The sequence below is a fragment of the Nomascus leucogenys genome, chromosome 7b (assembly GCF_006542625.1).
Source record: "Nomascus leucogenys isolate Asia chromosome 7b, Asia_NLE_v1, whole genome shotgun sequence".
Taxonomy (NCBI): domain Eukaryota; kingdom Metazoa; phylum Chordata; class Mammalia; order Primates; family Hylobatidae; genus Nomascus; species Nomascus leucogenys.
The window spans coordinates 33099100-33118500 of record NC_044387.1 but is presented as its reverse complement, the minus strand read 5'-3'; the positions used below and the strand labels follow the sequence as shown (position 1 = coordinate 33118500).

The following is a 19401-nucleotide window of genomic DNA, read 5'->3' as shown; positions in this document are numbered from 1 at the left end:
GTAGAGACCATGTCAGTTTTGTTCATTTTTGTATTCTTAGAGCCAGGCCAAGCATTCAAAACAGCCATGCAGTAATACGAATATATCTGAGTCAATGAGTGAATACATAAATAATTGAGAAAATGGACATTAGATATTAAAACCTTTACCAGCTCTACTTATAGCAGCCTGACTCTTGTTAACCATAAATACACACTTGTAACACATGGGCCCCACACTTACCCTAAGTTACAAAAATGGCACAATTAGGTAATTTCTACCCTAAGACAGTCAGTTTTTGCTCAGCGATCTAACCACATAGGCTTGCCTACTTCTGAGACTTGCTTGACCTATCTCATTGAACTCGCTCTTTGCCTGAGATACATGTCCAATTTCTCAAGGCAAGTTCTTCTTCCAGAATTTTCTTGTGACATACTTTGGGCCGAATTCCCTAGTTGGTTCTGTACCAGTAAACTCATACCCCCAGCTATTACATGTAGCACATTCAACATTCAGGGACAAACTTTGATGTAAGTTTTAAATTTTTTTTTCTTTTCTAAATATTGCCCATTAAGACTGTGTTTTAAGGATTGTTTTCTAATACCTTCTTTGCTCTTTATCAGAGGTTTGTCCTCCTACCTTTTGCCTTCAAACCAAAACATCAGTAACAGTCCTCTTTCCCCAGCATCTTTGTTCTCTGGCCAGCATTGATTATTATTCCCCATGGGGGAGCTTACTTTCTAGTCTATACCTCAGGACACAGAATCTGAACTGCTTTTAAAGTTTGCTTATATGAGTTTGCTGAGCTTTCTGATCCAGAGATATCTTCTCTCTTTGCCTCCCATTTAATAAACATTTGGAGCATCCCTTCAGCCAGTCTTGGCAGAGGAGGCTTTTTATTTCCATGTATATAAAAACTATTATCAGCTAACCATCAAAGGAGATCAGAGAAAATGGTTTGAACTTATGACCCAACTATTTGGACAGATGAGGGCTAGGAAATGTAATGCAAGGCATGTATGTATAGACTTTGTACACTTTTACATATTGGTTTCACTCATGTCCCTGTGAAGGGACCACCAAACAGAGACTGGGGGGGACCGATGTGTAAAAGAATGCCTGGACGTCAGGCACCTCAGACCATTTGCCCGTTTTACGACAAGAATTATCTAGATCTTGTAGGATGGAAAAAATTGAAAGTTCCGTATTCTGGCTATTTGGAACCACTGTCGAGTTTGTATAGGGGTCAAGCGGTGTTGCAGAAGAAAATAAGATGCTTAGATTTTAGGTCAGGTGTGAGTTGAAGAGGTTTTAAGGTCTTGAGAACACAGGCTAAGGGAGAAGAAGGAGGAATGGAGGATGGAAGGTTGCCTATAGTGAAGGAGGCAAGTCCAGAGAAAAGAGAGGGTAGAGACAGAGTGAAGGGGTGGGGAGTGCTTGCCCCCCTGGGTAGTGGAGAGAAAAGAAAGGGTAGAGACACGGAGAGAAGGGGTGGGGGGTGCTTTCCCCCAGGAAAATGGAAAAGGGGTGGGTAGAGACAGGGAGAGAAGGGGTGAGGGGTGCTTGTCCCCCAGGAAAGTGGAGAAAGGGTGGGAAGTGCTTGCCCCCCAGGAAAGTGGAAAAGGGGTAGAGACATGGAGAGAAGGGGTGGGGGGTGCTTGCCCCCCAGGAAAGTGGAGAAGGGGTGGGGAGAGACACGGAGAGAAGGGGTGGGTGAGCAGCCAAAGCAGGTGTCCCTGCAGTTAACTTGCCACTAAGGGAATGTGGGTGAATGACGAAGGCAGGTGTCCCCACGGTGATCAGACACCAATGAAATGTGGGTGAATAATCAGGCAGGCGTCCCTGCAGTGATTGAACACCAAGGGAAGACTGCCTTCCCGAGTCCATGACCAGCACCCGAGTTTTGGGTCCATGGATAAAACACGTCTCCTCTGTCTTTACCAGAAAAGGAAAGGAACTGAAATTAAGAGAAGGGAGAGACTGAAGTGTGGCACCAAGATTGAAAGGAGAAAGAGATTGAGGGTTAGTGAGAGAGGTTGCAGAAGAGAGTAAAGAGGCAGCTTACCGGATTTAAAATTGGTGAGATGTTCCTTGGGCTGGTTAGTCTGAGAACCAGAGGTCGTAGGTGGATCTTTCTCATGAGCAAAGAGCAGGAGAATAGGGGATTGATTCCCAAGGGAGGTCCCCCAATCTGAGTCACGGCACCAAATTTTACTCACGTCCATGTGAAGAGACCACCAAACAGGCTTTGTGTGAGCAACAAGGCTGTTTATTTCACCTGGGTGCAGGCGGGCTGAATCCGAAAAGAGAGTCAGCGAAGGGAGATAGGGGTGGGGCCGTTTTATAGGATTTGGGTAGGTAAAGGAAAATTACAGTCAAAGGGGGTTGTTCTCTGGCTGGCAGGGGTGGGGATCACAAGGTGCTCAGTGGGGCAGCTTTTGAGCCAGGATGAGCCAGGAGAAGGAATTTCACAAGGTAATGTCATCAGTTAAGGCAGGAACAGGCCATTTTCACTTCTTTTGTGATTCTTCAGTTACTTCAGGCCATCGGGATGTATACCTGTAGGTCACAGGGGATATGATGGCTTAGCTTGGGCTCAGAGGCCTGACAGTTGGTAACCCTTTTCACCTGACCACATCTGTGGGTTTAATACTAACTCTCCAACTTTTTTCTTTATTTTTATTTTTATTTTACTTAAAGTTCCAGAATATGTGTGCAGAATGTGCAGGTTCTCAGCAAACTAACACAGGAACAGAAAACCAAACACTGCATGTTCTCACTCATAAGTGGGAGTTAAACAATGAGAACACATGGACACAGGGAGGGGAACATCACACACCGGGGCCTGTCAGGGGTTGGGGGGCAAGGGAAGGGAGAGCATTAGGACAAATACCTAATGCATGTAGGGCTTAAAACCTAGATGATGGGTTGGTAGGTGCAGCAAATCTCCAACTTTTTTCTATATTGCCTATCTTAACCTCCTACCAGCTTGTCCCTCTGCCACTTTTACCCCTTCTTTTGTTTTACTTGTAAGATAATACAAGAGAAATACGTGTCTGCCTATTAATTTATTTCTTTACCAAGCACCAAACATATGTAATATAGAAGGTACTATGTTAAGAAGGTCCTAGTCATACACACATATACGAAAAATAGTTCGTTTGGTTATTAATTAGTCATGCCTCAAATTATCAAGAAAAGTAATCGAAACTCATTTAAACATTTTTACTATTAAAAATGATTTCTTCTAGTTTTGGAGCATTTGGTTATGTAGTATTCCATATGATTGACTTAAAATTCACTTAAGAAACTTGTTAAACATATACTTAGCTCCTGGGCTTGGGGGTCAATCAGTAGAATCCCCTCTGTCTTCCCTCTGTTTTTAGTTTCCTTGTTTTTAGTTTCTATATTATCCATATTCCTTTATCTTTCCCAGTTCTGCTATGCCATGGTAAGAATCGCAGGAGTTACTAAGCAGTTTTCTTAAATATTCAAAGCATTTGCTGGTGGTTATAGGGAAGTTATTCAAGGAATTTGGTAAATTAGAAAAAGCAAAATATTTTAATGAGGTATGAAGAATTTTGTAGGCGAGTTTTATGCTGTTGTCATATCTGAGTCTTAATTTTTGTTACTTTTTTAAGTTTCCATTTTTTATGAGGTTTTTTTTCTTATACTTGTTCATCTGACAAAAGTAGGTAGTTTTTAAAAAGCTCATTCTGTAACTGGTTAACCATTTTTAAGGCTAATTGAGACATACATTTTTGTAATCTAAGGGAAGTTACTTGGATAATTTATTATATTTATAAGGTTTGACTTCATGCATAGCCAGATCTGAGGACAGTGCTAAGTGTGATTGTAATGTAATGATATTTTAGAAATTGAGCTAAGATTTTAATATAACCATTAAACTGATTATTGAAATCTGTACAGTTTGAAAAAATTACCTTTAAGTTGATAATATTTTTCATGTTTTTTTCAGATACCTATATTTTTTAAACTTGAATAATTCCCATCTTAATGTCTTTACTTATTAAATATGACGTCTATGAACATCTGGCCCTCTTAGCTATTATATGTTTAGTGAGGTTCTCAATGTCATTTACTAAAGAGCAACAAATCCCAACAAATCAAGAGCAGTTAGTGGCCCAGTTTTGGTGTATAGTTTCTTATGTTCTTTCTAATCTAGTTTTTTAGCTTTCTGTACTGCCACCCGTGAAATTGTTAGATGTTTTCAACCTAAGCTTGCTTATGGAAAATGGAAATAAAACAGAAAGAGGGGAAAGGCTGGGAGGAAAGAGAAGCAAAGACCTCTTTGAATACTCAGCCCCTCCCACTCACCCTGTGCATAGCACTTCTTCACATTTTTACTTGTCAGCACAATCTGTCTGCTTTGCATTGCTTTTCAGAGTCCTCGAGTGATTTTTGTATTTTGTCTGACATTCTTCTTTTTAATCAACGGGAGAGTCTGTAGTTGCCTTATGGCACCATAGTGAAACTGGAACTTTGACTTCTTTTTAAAAAAAAAAAAAAAAACACAATCTTCATAGAATGTGTCTTTACAGCATGGGAAAAATTTTTTTTTTCGCTTTTCACTATATAAAGCTAATGGCTTTTACTTATTTTCATTTAGATCTAAGAACACATTTTAACAGTTACTGCTTCCTAATCTTGCTTTATCTCTATTAAAGAAGCGTTTGGAAATTTATAATTCTTCTTGACCTTGGAGGTTGGTTTTCTCAGCTTTTTTTTTCCTGCAATATGTAGTATCTTTAGTAATTTGGTACATTTATGATTTCTAAACAAAATATGTGTCTTTTGAACATTGTTGAAAAGTTAGTGTATGACCCCACAAAGAATTTGGAACAGGTGCCAGCCCAATTGCCACTGCCTGACTTCTTGTCCTTACATTGGGAGTTGTTAGCACGAAAAAACAGAATGTCATGGCATTTTCTCTAAAATAATACTTTGAAAAGAATTTTTGTCCCTGGTGGTAAAAAACTTGGCACCCAGCAAGCAAGAGGATCTTGACTCATAGATGTATAAAAACATTGTCAGTCCCCCTGGAGCTACGGAATTCCTCTCTCATAGTAATTCTTCTAATGTCTGTAGCTCAGTTCATTAATTTTTATTTTGCTCCCTTGGAATTTGTCCATAAAAGTTTTTTTTTTCTATTTGTTTTTAACCTGATCGTCAAGTTCCTTGGCTTCTATGGGTGTACAGTTTGAATTTTTGTTGTTGTTGTTGTTTTATTTTGTTTTGGAGTGTTTGGCTAGGAAGAACTAACTATAGGATGTTTGTCAGGGACATGTTCCTTGGGAAATTTATCTCACTGCTCTGTGCTTGTTTGACAGCTGTTCTTGCGCTTCTAACTTTAATTCAAAAAGTTATAAAGCCATATGTGAGCAGCTGTTCACTGTTTTTATTAGGGCAAAATAAGATCGGATGCAAATATCAGGAATGATTTAAGTTATATTGTAAAAATAATTTAGACTAGATTGTAGGAATAATTTTACGGTAGTTATGATATATTGTAAGTTATTGAAAAGAAGGTTCTAGAATTAACAATTTTAAGCGTAAAGTAGTATTTGTTGAAAGATGAGAGGTGTTGAAAGATGATATACTTTCTGAAGGTAGGATAGTTCAACAGCTAGCTTTTGAATTCCTCTTCTAGTTCTAGGATTTTATGATTTCATGGTAGTGTTTATCCTTCTCTACAGACTAACTTTTCCCATGACTTCTTATGCTTTAGAACTCTTCTGTGTAATAATAAGCTTTATTTTTTGAGACAGTCTCACTGTGTCACCCAGACTGGAGTGTAGTGGCATGCTCTTGGCTCACTGCAACCTCCGCCTCCCAGGTTCAAGCGATTCTCCTGCCTCAGCCTCTTGAGTAGCTGGGATTACTGGCATGCACCACCACGCCCAGCTAATGTTTTTTTTTTTTTTTGTATTTTTAGTAGAGACGGGATTTCGCCATGTTGGCCAGGCTTTTTAAGCTGATTCATATTTATTTGTGAATTATTATCATAGCCATAGAAAGAATAATCATTTATTTGGCTTTGAGGTACTAAAATCAAAATGCAAAATTGGTTTGCCTTTAGTTTAAAGTGATCAGAACAAAAAAAAAGTGAAGATAATTAAATATGGCTTATGAAATTAAAAATGTAATGGCTTATCTTTTTCAGTAGTCCTCCAGAATATAAACTTTATAATCATCTCTCAGACATTTAAATAAAGTATCTAGTATTTATTAAATATTTACCACATGCCAGGCAAAGTACAATTAATTTAATGTATACTCTCCTGTTTAATTCTCGCAATGATCCTGAGACCTTAGGGTTTATTATCCCCATATTATAGAAGAGGAAAAAGTTTAGAGAGTTGAAGTAAATTACCCAAAGTCACATAGTAAGTAGTGGGTCTGAGATTTGAACCCAAGACCATTTTTTTTACCAAGTTCTAAATTTTAGAAGATATTTACTATATCAAAAAAGTATGAAGTTAAAAAGAATCAGAATGTAAAATTGTGAATATGTTAAACCATACTGATGCACACACGTGTTTGCATTTGGAGAGGCTAGAAGGTCCTACCCCAAAATATTAACAATGGCTACTTTTAGGTATTGGGATACAGATAATTCTTACATCCTTCTTTATAATTTCTTGTAGGCTATACTTCTTATATCTGCTATTCTCATAATCAACAAGGTGGGAATTGCTGCTATTTTTATGTTCTAAAAACTAGACATCTTACATGTATGCAGTTGTCTTCACTCTCTTATTTGAGAATTGTAAAGCTGTTTTTCAGTAGTTTTTGTATTAATTTGTGTAAAGACAGATATTTTATATATTTAGAGACTATCTCTTTTAGGATACTTTTCTTATTTCTCTTTCTAGGTTTCAGATTTTTTGGACATTATCACACTCATCTTTGTGCCCCTACAGTCTCTAGGACAAATCCTGCACATAGAAGACATTTCTTAAAATCGAATGAATTTATTTCATTTGTAAATTTTAACCACAGTACAATAGTTGGAAAGAATAAACGAATTACAGTTGTAATAATAAAGGAAACTTAGGTTAAGAAAATTTCCTAGATTTGTGAATAAGTGATTTCTCTAACTTTGTCACCTAGTTCTACTAGATGAATGGGTAGTTCCCTGACAACGTTGGGCACCCATCAAGGCTTTTTTTGTTCTGTTTTGTTTTTGTTTTTGGCTGAACCTCTTAACTCCCCATCTGCATCATGCTTTTCTTTTTTTCTTGACCACAGCTCCTAGGATCTTAGTCTGCTTCCTTGTCCTCATGCTTTTATATATACATATACACACACACACACACATGCACACAGACACACACAAGAGTATGTATGTCAAATGATAAAAGTAATGCAGTTTCACTGTAGAAAATTTTCATAATACCAAAAATTATTATGGATAATATAGAAATTGCCTGTATTCCTACTGCTTTAAAAATAACAATTTTTGAAAATGCATATATATGTATTTTTTTTTTTTTTTTTTAGCCAGACTTTCACTCTTGGCATTCAGGCTGGAGTTCAATGGCGCGATCTCCGCTCACTGTAACCTCCGCCTCCTGGTTCAAGTGATTCCCCTGCCTCAGCCTCCCGAGTAGCTGAGTTTCCAGGTGCCTGCCACTATGCCTGGCTAATTTTTGTATTTTTAGTAGAGATGGGGTTTCACCACGTTGGCCAGGCTGGTCTTGAACTCCTGACCTGTGTGTATGTGTTTTAATTGGGATTATAATGTATTAAAATCTTTTTTTTTATTATACTTTAGGTTTTAGGGTACATGTGCACAATGTGCAGGTTTGTTACATATGTATCCATGTGCCATGTTGATTTCCTGCACCCATTAACTCGTCATTTAGCATTAGGTATATCTCCTAATGCTGTCCCTCCCCCCTCCCCCAACCCCACAACAGTCCCCGGAGTGTGATGTTCCCCTTCCTGTGTCCATGAGTTCTCATTGTTCAATTCCCACCTATGAGTGAGAACATGCAGTGTTTGGTTTTTTGTCCTTGTGATAGTTTACTGAGAATGATGTTTTCCAGTTTCATCCATGTCCCTACAAAGGACATGAACTCATCATTTTTTATGGCTGCATAGTATTCCATGGTGTATATCTGCCACATTTTCTTAATCTTTATATTCTGCCTTTTTATTACATAAGTTTTCAGAAAATATAAAATATCTTCTAAAATTTATTTAATTTCTATATGATTGTCCATTCTTTAGGTATTCTATAATTCATTTAATAGTTGTTTTATGTTTAACATTGAGGTTGTTTCTAGGTTATTTTCTGTCATACAGAGTTTTGTGCCATGAATCTTTGAAGAAGAAATCTTTTTGTATTTCCTGAACTGTTTTGGGGGGATAGTCTCGGAAGTAATATTACTAGGTAAAAGTGTATGAACTTCTAAAATACATTGCCAAGTACATTTAATAAACATTATGATTTTTTTCTTCCACCAGTGTGTGACAGTGTTGACTCATTGTCTGTCACTGGCCTTGAGAAGTCCATATTTTACTCTTTGCTAATTTTATCAGCTGAAAACAGCTTTTCACTATTTTAATTTGGATGTTTTGCCTTTGATTAGTAGAGAGTTGAGCTTTTTACCCCCACAGTTTGATTTTGCATTTCTTTTTTGTATCATCCATTTCCTCTCATATTCCATACTTGTAACAGTACCTTTCTCAAGCTAGTTATTTGAGCTTTTTTTAAAAAAATAATTTTAATGATTTTTGAAATGGACTCTTCTCTTTGAGCTACTTTTTTTTCTTTTTTTACCTTTTCTCTTTTTAAGATTTTTATTCTTACCTATTAGGAAGACAACAAGGTATATCTAATTACGTGACAAACAGTCTTCACCAAGAAGCCAGAATCTTAAATTTATAGCTCACTATTGCCATCTGAGATATAAATAGAACTTCAGTTACTCTGTTTTGCTTTCCATTAAGTCTACTTCCTTGCTCTTCTTAAACCCCACTACTCCTTCTTTAACGATAGCCCTTCTACCAACACACAGATCTTAATAGACTATAAGAATCACTTGATTGATGTGTTTCATTTACATTTTAGAGAACTTCCATAATAAGTAAAAGCTCTCTCAGTGTGTCTCACAGCGAGATTATCCCACAAAGAAATGTTCCTCTTTGAGCATTTTCTTATATTTCTTCCTGTCTTCAAAATAAGTCAGATCGTTTAATTTATTTTAATCTTTTCTGTTAAATGCCAGTAGCACAAAGTCTCAATATAGTCAGCAGTCCTAAACAGCCCAGGAGAGGGGACTTCTATAATAATGAAATGCCTGTAGAATATTTATTTATTATGATTGGAGATTCCTAAATTGAGAGAAGGAACTTCCTCCACCAGTTAGTAATGAAATGCAGAAGTGAAACTGAGTATCCTATACCTATAGTATTTAGTTCTAACTCTTTCTTCACCATTGTCATTAGGAGAGTTGGCATGCAAAAACATCTTGAGAGTTGCTTATTTTAATAAATTATTTACCTTTTCCACACAGGCCTTGATAGTCATATAAATTCAGTCTTGCTCAGAGTTGTCCAATCTTTTGGCTTCTCTTGTCCACATTGGAAGAATTACCGTCTCGGGCCACACATAAAATATACTAACATTGGCTCCAAGCAAGATGGCAGCCTCCGAGCCGGTTAGGCTACAGCTTCAATATGATTACCCGCCACCAGCTACCCTGCACTGTACGGCCTTCCTGGCTTCTGGTTGACTTGAACAGATGCCGAGTTGTCACAGATCTCATTAGTTTCATCTGCCAGTGCTTCGGCTTCGGTCCTGGGGGCCCTCCGAGGCCTCTACCTGGAGCAGGGGTTCCTGACCCCCACCGAGAGCGCACACCTGATGAGAGACAATGACTGCCTCAGAGTTAAATTAGAAGAGAGAGGAGTTGCTGAGAATTCTGTAGTCATCAGTAATGGTGACAGTACTCATTTATCACTTAGAAAAGCAAAGAAGCGGGCATTTAAGTTAGAGGAGGATGAAGAAACTAAACCAGATTACAAATATTCAAAGAAGCATTGGAAGAGGCGAGAGGACAATAACAATAATGAGAAGGTCTTGGATCTAGAACGAAAAGCGCTCGCAGATCAGACTGTAAGCAAAAAAAAAAAAGAAAAAATAAAGCAACCTGTGGCACAATGGGTGATGATAACGAAGAGACCAAAAAAAAAAAAAAAAATCACCAAAGAAAAAGGAGAAATGTGAATATGAAAAAAAGGCCAGGAATCCCAAGTCCCCTAAAATACAGGCAGTAAAAGACTGGGCCAATTAGAGATGTAGTTCTCCAAAAGGTTCTGCTAGAAACAGCCTTGTTAAAACCAAAAGGAAAGGTGGTGTAAGCGTTTGCTCAAACGAGAGTCCCAGTTCCTCCTCTGAGTCTGAGTCTTGTCATGAATCAATCAGTGATGGTCCCAGCAAAGTCACTTTGGAGGCCAGAAATTCCTCAGAGAAATTACCAACTAAGTAATCAAAGGAAAGACCCTCTACCAAAAGTACAACTGCAGACAAACTGGCTACAAAACCTGGCTTTAGCCTTAACCCCCAGCAAGGGCAAGACCTCTGGAATGTCATCTTCTAGTTCAGATTCTGGTTCAGAGTCAGATGACGAATGCTTGATGTCATCGAGCACCCTAGAGTGTGCTGTGGGTTTCTAAAAGACGGTAGGCCCTTTTGCAGGAAGAGGTTGTCCAGGCCCTGGGCTGTCGTCGCAGACTGCAAGTACTGCTGGATGGAAGCCTTCTGGCTTAAATGGTGGCAGACAGGCTCCTGGTCCTTCTCTCAGTGTGTCTTTCCCCAGTTTAGGAAGAGGATGGGGTAGAGGAGAGAACCTTTTTTCTTGGAAGGGAGCTAGGGGACGGGGCATGTGGGGGAGAGGTCAAGGACGAGGGCATCCTGTTTCCTGTGTTCTAAATAGAAGCACTGACAACCAGAGACAACAGCAATTAAATGAAGTGGTAACAAATTCATCTGCTGTTTTCTAGAATCTGGTAGAGATAACAGTAGAAGGACTGTATAGTCTGTTACCGCTGTTAGCAGTTACCCCTCAAGTTGGAGAAAAGATTGCATTTAATCTTTGGAACCAACATCCAGTTACACTCTCCTGATGTCTCTGATTGCAAGGAAAAATATTAAGCTACAATCCAGAGATAGAGCAAGTAGATCCAGAAATTCTTTCATCCTTACCTGCCTTGAGAGAACCTGGGAAATTTGATTTGGTTTATCACAATGAAAATGGAACCAACGTAGTGGAGTTCGCTGTGATGGAGGAGAGAAAGATCACCGTATTTTGGGGAGAGTTGATTGATCCAAGACTGATTATTGAATCTCCGAGTAACACATCAAGTACAAAACCTGTCTGAATATGACCGCTCCATCTTATAGTTTATGAATGTCTTGTTTGTGAAAGTGACTATAACTTGAAATTTTGTTAAGAGGATTTGAAAGTTATATGGGTTTTTTTGTTATCTTCACTTTACTGCATAGGAAACAATCTACCTCATCATTTAAAATGACATGGGTGTTGGTTTTGTAGACCTTTGGTTTTTTTGTCAGGTTCAATTTCAGTTAACAAAATGTAAAACATGACATTCCCTGCAGACATTGTTGTATACCAATATGTATGGTTTCTTCTCGCTTTTAAAAGTTTTTGACCATCAAGCAGCAGTTGTCAGTAGGAGTTTATAATACCAAGAATGTGCTGCATGTCTTGTCTCAGTAAGTTTTAAGTAACATTTAAAAATATTAAAGCATGTTACTTGACCTAATTTTGTAGCATTTGAGTTGTCCCATTAAATGGAGCATCTCGTAAATTTCAAGTATTTTATACTTGCAATTGTTAAGAGTTACAAGGTAGTTGGATTTGTCACAGACAATGAGTTAAGGAATCCTTTCACGTTTTCCCAACTTTAAAATTAAGGATTCTCAGGGCCCTGTGTAGAGCAGTAAAAATAAGACTTCGTGTGTGTGTGTGTGTGTGTGTGTGTCTGTCTGTCTGTCTGGAGGAGAATTGGTGTTCTATTTGGGTGAGAGGGTTGGCTGTGAGCTTCAAACCAGGAAATGTGTCATCTTGCCAAGCACCTGGCTGAGTGTGCTGGAGTGAGGATTTGAGCAGAAACTTCCTTTTCTGTTATTGTTTGCTACAAAGCTTAAGTGGCCAAATATATACTGTGAAAATTGGTTTCTTTTAACAAAAGATCAGATCCCTTCTTCAATTGTACACACTTTTAAATAAAATCGTATTGAACGAAAAAAAAATACTAGCATAAACAATAGGTGATGAGCTAAAAAAAATTGCAAAAAAATCTCATAATATTTTAACAAACTACCAGTTCGTGTTGGGCTGCAGGTTGGCCAAGCTTGGTTTAGCTTAAGTTTTATGGATTACTTGTACAATAGAATTGAGTTGATTTCTATGGTATTTTGAAGAGTGTGAAAGTGGTTTTTTAAATTTGTACTGTACTTACGTTATAAAGCAATATGAGTAATATGCTTTATGTGTGAGACCTTACGTGCTCTAAGAAATACTTTTGTTAAGGATTTATATTTATGGTGGAGTATTCGTTACAACATGGGGTCTATACATAGTTGTAAAGAAATTAAGGATAGAGAATGCATCACTCGGGCCCCAATCTTTCCATTCATATGGATTGATTAGTCATCACATAGTCCATATTTTTCTACTATATTCAAGTCCCAGTTGACACCTTATGCATCATATTCCTTAGTTCCCAAACATGTTCCCTTATGTCTTTTCATGTAACTTTTAATTACTCATTTGTCCGAGTCTGAATCCTGAATATTACCCTTGATTCCATTTTGTTTCACCACCCCTCTCCAAGTGTAGCTTTTAAGTTTTTCCTGTTTCTTTTTCTACTCCCAGAACCCACAATTATAGCTCTGAAGTATCTTTCCAGTGAGTTTTCAGTATCTGCATGTGTTTCCTCTAGCTCAAGGTGTGTTTTTTTTTCTGATATTTATGTGATTAATTGATTTCTCTAATGAATATTGTCAGAGAAATCTTCCAGAAGGACATTTCAGACCATATTGCTTTCTAGATTAAAAAACCTTCAAAGACTTCCAAGTATGTACAAAGAGTTCTCTTGAATTCCTTCATCTGGTCTTCAGGGCCCTATGCTATGATTTCAACTTTTCTTTATTTCCCTCCCTCAAATATTTTTTCTCTTATCCTTTTTATACTTCTTTCCTTCTGAGCTTTCTGTCATTTTTTGGCCTGTACCTAGCCATTTCCCTGTTCTCGCATTTCCAAATCTCATCTATCCTTCAAGAGTTGGGTTTTAGGTTTGTCTTCCAGCTAGAAGTAATCTTTTTTTCCTGGGAACTCCCAAAGGCCTTTTCTGTTTGTTATTGTACTTAGTATCCTTTCTGTTGAACTGTGGTTGTTCATGGTTACTGGTTGTTAAAGTTGGTTCTTTAACACATGGATTCCTGTCTCATTATTCTATTTCTTGTGTACGTTTTCTGGTACACGTATATTCTTAAGACATATAAAAAGCTGTCTTGTTCTGGGGGTATTTCTTAGTTGAGAAAAATAAAACCTTGGGGATACTTTATATGCCACAGATAAAAATGATTGTGTGTCCTATAAAGATGTACAAAAATATGCTTGGAAGTAGTTTTGCTAAAAAAGAGGTATAAGAAATTAGATATATAGATGAGACCTTGGATGACTTGACTCAAACCACTTTCAGACAGATGAAACCGAACTTCTGAATCTTTCTAGAAGGTTAGATTTTATGATATGTTCAATCATTTAAACAGTTATTTATATGAGACTTACAAGCAGAATTTTTTTATTTTTTTAGTATTTTTACAATATGCAGTTCACATTTTATGTACTCCTAATTTACTTCTTGATATTCTTGGAATTTTTTAAAGGATTTTCCTGATTCTTAAATGATTCTATTCTTTTTTGCACTTCTTCTGTTAATGATATGTTTTTTTTTTTTTTTTTTTAGTTCTGTTTGTCCTGGCAAAACTTACATTTGGAAAATGTTCTATTTTTCAGGTATCCTGGTCAGATATAGGAGGACTGGAAAATGTCAAACTGAAGTTGAAACAGGCTGTGGAATGGCCCTTAAAACATCCAGAGTCTTTCATTCGAATGGGTATTCAGCCACCTAAAGGAGTTCTTCTGTATGGGCCACCTGGGTGCTCTAAAACAATGATAGCAAAGGCTTTGGCCAATGAGAGTGGACTGAATTTTCTAGCTATAAAGGTAGGATGTTAAATTTTCTAATCGCTACTCTCTCTCGGCCTCCCCTGATGCCCATCCTCTGACTCCTACCTTTAGGAGAATGAATAAAGGCATCTTAAGGAGCGGTGATTCTTTTTTTTTGTTTGATGTGGATGGCAATATAATATAGGGAGATGAGTGATAAGAAATAAATTCGTGCATGTAATCAGCAAATCATGGTAGACATTGAGAAGACTGCTTTATTTAGTTTCTTGATTCTGATATTTCTTATATCCACGTGTAACAGAAACTAATCTTTTTTTTTGTTTGTTTCTACATTTTTAATTATAGACTTTTGCTTAACCAGGACTTAAAGATAAACATGACAGTGAATTCAATATTTACATACCTAGAATTTTCAAATGAACAAGACACTTATTATAGTACACTAAATTCTTTAAAAATACTTTTCCAGTCAGGAAGTATATGTGCATCGTTTTTATTCTGAACCACACACAGGTTTTATTTGTTCATTGCTTTGCCCCCATTAACTGGGATAGATAATCTTTCATGATGAGTAGTTGTACACTTACTTTAGGACCAGATATTAATTTTATGTAACATTATGATATATCCAGGTACTTAATCCACACATATAAAACCGTAAATCCATTTCTGTGGACTGTATCACAAAAATATATACCTAAATAGATTAACTATCAATTCATTTCAGAAAAGGCACATGATCATCTGTTTTGATATTACCAGGGAATTTTTTGCATAACAGAATGCATTTTCTTTTTTCTTTCTTTTTTTTTTTTTTTTTTAAGATGGAGTCTCACTCTGTCGCCCAGGCTGGAGTGCAGTAGCGTGATCTTGGCTCACTGCAAGCTCCGCCTCCCGGGTTCACGCCATTCTCCTGCTTCAGCCTCCCAAGTAGCTGCGACTACAGGCGCCCGGTTAATTTTTTGTATTTTTAGTAGAGACGGGTTTCACTGTGGTCTCGATCTCCTGACCTCGTGATCCGCCTGCCTCGGCCTCCCAAAGTGCTGGGATTACAGGCGTGAGCCACTGCATCCGGCCCAGAATGCATTTTCTATCTTAGAACATTGAAATCATTGGCAATTTGAAAGTATAAAACTTCAGAGCAGTTTGTCAACTTTTGGCTTTACTTAAGATTTATATAGAATGATACTTAGGTGTGATTAAGCTGTTTGTTCTTTAAGAGTCAATATCTTCAACATATTTTTTATTTTCTGGAAGATATTGGAGAGTAAAGATGGGGGAGGAGACCATTTACAGCATGATCACCTATGGGGAATCACAACTACAGTTTTAAAGGTTTCAGTTTTATTTGTTGTTTTTTTGAGACACGGTCTCACTCTATGGCCCAGGCTGAAGTATAGTCGTGTGATTATAGCTCACTGTAACCTCAAATTCCTGGGCTCAAGCTATCCTTCTGCCTCAGCCTCCTGAGCAGCTAGGACTACAGGTGTGAGCCTTCACACCAGCTAACTTTTTAACATTTTTGTAGAGACAGGGTCTCACTGTGTTGCTCAGGCTGGTCTCAAACTCCTGGCCTCAAGCAGCCCTCCCGCCTTACCCTCCCAAAGTGCTGGGATTATAGGAGTGAGCTGCTGCACACTGCAAAGGTTGCGGTTTTAAGAGTTGAAGTATTGAGTGATTTTGAAATTTCCCAGGACATCTTGATTTCTCCGTGGTCCTTGTCCTTTTATCATGTGGTAATGGGGATGGCTGTGTTTACTGGCATTTTCTAGTCTTTTTACTCTCATCTCCATTTTTCTGTTCTTACCTTGTATATTCTACGATTGTATATTCATAGTATTAGAATTTTTCTTGTCTACTGGAAATCTAAAACTTATTTGAGAACCTGTGAGCCAAGTCCTCATCAAATAAGTTTTAGAGTTAACTCTTTTTTTTTTTTTATTATTATACTTTAAGTTTTAGGGTACATGTGCACAACGTGCAGGTTTGTTACATATGTATACATGTGCCATGTTGGTGTGCTGCACCCATTAACTCGTCATTTAGCATTAGGTATATCTCCTAATGCTATCCCTCCCTCCTCCCCCCACCCCACAACAGTCCCCGGTGTGTGATGTTCCCCTTCCTGTGTCCGTGTGTTCTCATTGTTCAATTCCCACCTATGAGTGAGAACACGCGGTGTTTGGTTTTTTGTCCTTGCGATAGTTTGCTGAGAATGATGATTTCCAGCTTCATCCATGTCCCTACAAAAGACATGAACTCATCATTTTTTATGGCTGCATAGTATTCCATGGTGTATATGTGCCACATTTTCTTAATCCAGTCTATCATTGTTGGACATTTGGGTTGGTTCCAGATCTTTGCTATTGTGAATAGTGCCGCACTAAACATACGTGTGCAAGTGTCTTTATAGAAGCATGATTTATAATCCTTTGGGTATATACCCAGTAATGGGACGGCTGGGCCAAATGGTATTTCTAGTTCTAGATCCCTGAGGAATCACCACACTGACTTCCACAATGGTTGAACTAGTTTATAGTCCCACCAACAGTGTAAAGGTGTTCCTATTTCTCCACATCCTCCCCAGCACCTGTTGTTTTAGACTTAACTCTTAAGAGCACACTTACTTTCTTACAAACTAGTATCTTACTTTTTTTGTGATCTAGGGTAATAATTTTAGATACTACTAAGACTGCTTTCTGGACTATCCTAGAATTACTTAGAAATATATTTATTATCTTTTTTGAACATAAACATTTCATAACCTTAGACAATTTCACTTTTAGTCTTTTTTTCACTATGAGGAAATTGTAAATGATTCTTTGAAAGGTTTAACTTTGTACACTGCTGTGTAAAATAACCAGGCACACATTCATTTATTTGAGCTTTTTCATTAGATTTTTAGGTCACAGACAGAAAAGCCACATGATGTTAACAAATTATCTTAATCAATTGAGTTCATAACTCAGAGATTATTACATGTCCTAGTTACTAATTTATTTTTAGTGTGGATTTTTATTCAGTTTAGAATTTAGTGTAGTTCGACAATATCATTCAGTTTTTGAATCTGTATGGAGGATATACTTAATGAATGATGGGTTTTTATTTTTCAAATTGAATATCCCTTATCAAAATGCTTTGGACCCGAAGTGTTTAGATTTTGAATTTTTTTGCATTTTGAAATATTTGCATTATACTTCCCAGTTGAGCATCCCTAATCTGAAAATTTGAAATCTAAAATGCTAAAATGGGCATCTTCTTTGAGTGTCGTGTTGGAGCTCAAAACGTTTTGAATTTTGGAGCATTTTGGATTTTTAGATTTAGGGATATTCAACATGTACTATTTGTTCAACTCTCCTATAGGTTTAAAATTTTTTTAAATACAAAGTTGGGAATATGAAAATAATTTGCCTTCTACTAGCATTTTCATTGGTCCTTGTATTTTCATCTATTCAATGTTTGTGAGGAAAATTTTAAAGTAGCAATACCATACAGCTTAAGAAAATGGAGCCAAAGAAGTTGAGAATTCATATTCTGTTCTCTTTTTTTTTGAGACAGAATCTTGTTCTATTGCCCAGGCTGGAGTGCAGTGGCACGATCTCAGCTCACCGTAGTCCCCACCTCCCGGGTTCAAGAGATTCTTGTGCCTCAGCCTCCCGAGTAGCTGGGATTACAGGCGTGCACCACCACGCCCGGCTAATTTTTTGTATTTTTAGTAGAGACGGGGTTTCACCATGTTGCCCAGGCTGGTCTTGAACTCCTGAGCTCAGGCAATTTGCCTGCCTCACCCTCCTAAAGTGCTAGGATTACAGGCATGAGTCACTGCACCTGGCCCTGTTCTCTTTAATTTTAACTTCCTGTTTAAAAAACTTGGCAACTTTTGTTCAACCTACATGTTTGGTTTCAGCCTATATATTTGTTTTTTACAAGATTTAAGTGTTACAAGTTAGTTTGAAATTTTGAAATAACAAATATTACACATTTTGAAAGTGATCAGAAAAAGTAGACATACACTACAATTCTCTAGCTAGTTAGGAAACACAAGTATTTTAAACAGATTGAAAGGAAAAACTCCCTATCACTTTTCACAATGGTAGTTACTTTTAATCTTCAAGATATTTTGATAGATTTACACTTCTTCCTCTAAGTTTATGAAAGAAACTTTTAGCTTCCTCTGTGCATCTTTTCTGAACAGGGATTAAAAGATATGTACTGTACTCAGGGTGGAGACTTCACCTTGGCTTGTGTGGGCTCTTAATGCCCTCTAGCATATGTATGTGTTTTTGTGTAGATTGTGACATTTGATATATTGTGTAAGTTTAGTTTGTTATCTGGGCCAATTATGTAAAATACTTTCCAGTTGAAATTTCCTCTCTGCTTCTCTCTTGCTTTTGTGCTACAGTAGAATAATTGCCCTGGGATAGCTGCATTGCTTTACTATGTGAAGAACTGTCACTAATTCTGCAAGAAATGTGGTTAGGTCTCTGACAGGGATTTTCAGCAAATAATCATTCTAGTGAGTACAGGAATGTAATGAGCTTAGTATATCCTTGACTTTTTGGGAAATTTTCTCTATACTTGTCTCAGAGAAGAATTGTATAAAATAGATTTCATTTCCAGAAAAACCTGTGGTTTATTCAAAGTAGTGCACAATTCAGAGTACAGGTGCTCCCCAATTTAGGTTGAATTTACTAAAGTTTTCTACTTTACAATGGTGTGAAAGTGATATGCACTCTGTGGAAATTATACTTCGAAGTTTAATCTTTTTTTTTTGAGACGAAGTCTCACTCTGTCACCCAGGCTGGAATGCAGTGGCGCGATCTTGGCTCACTGCAACATCTGCCTCCCGGGTTCAAGCAATTCTCTGCCTCTGCCTCCCAAGTATCTGGGGTTACAGGCATCCACCACTACGCCCGGCTAATTTTTGTATTTTTAGTAGAAACAGGGTTTCACCATGTAGGCCAGGCTGGTCTTGGACTCCCAACCTTGTGATCCACCCACCTTGGCCCCCCAAAGTGCTGGGATTACAGGCGTGAGCCACCGCGCCCGGCCCAAATTTTAATCTTTTACTGAGCTAGTGATATGCAGTACAGTACTCCCTCATGATGCTGGACAGTAACAGTGAGCCACAGCTCCCGGTCAGCCATGTGATAATGAGTGTACACAGCCA

At 37.6% G+C, this 19401-nt stretch overlaps 1 protein-coding gene and 1 pseudogene across 2 annotated transcripts in view; both read left to right on the top strand.

The window, feature by feature from the left end:
* The window catches only part of SPATA5 (spermatogenesis associated 5), a 381760-nt gene that overhangs the window by 77617 nt on the left and 284742 nt on the right, over positions 1-19401 (top strand). For both annotated transcript variants that reach the window (XM_030815733.1, XM_030815732.1), the window contains exon 11: positions 14058-14267. In XM_030815733.1, coding sequence (XP_030671593.1) covers positions 14058-14267 — 210 coding nt within the window. The remainder of the gene's footprint in view (positions 1-14057; positions 14268-19401) is intronic.
* LOC105739995 lies at positions 9651-11493 on the top strand (annotated as a pseudogene).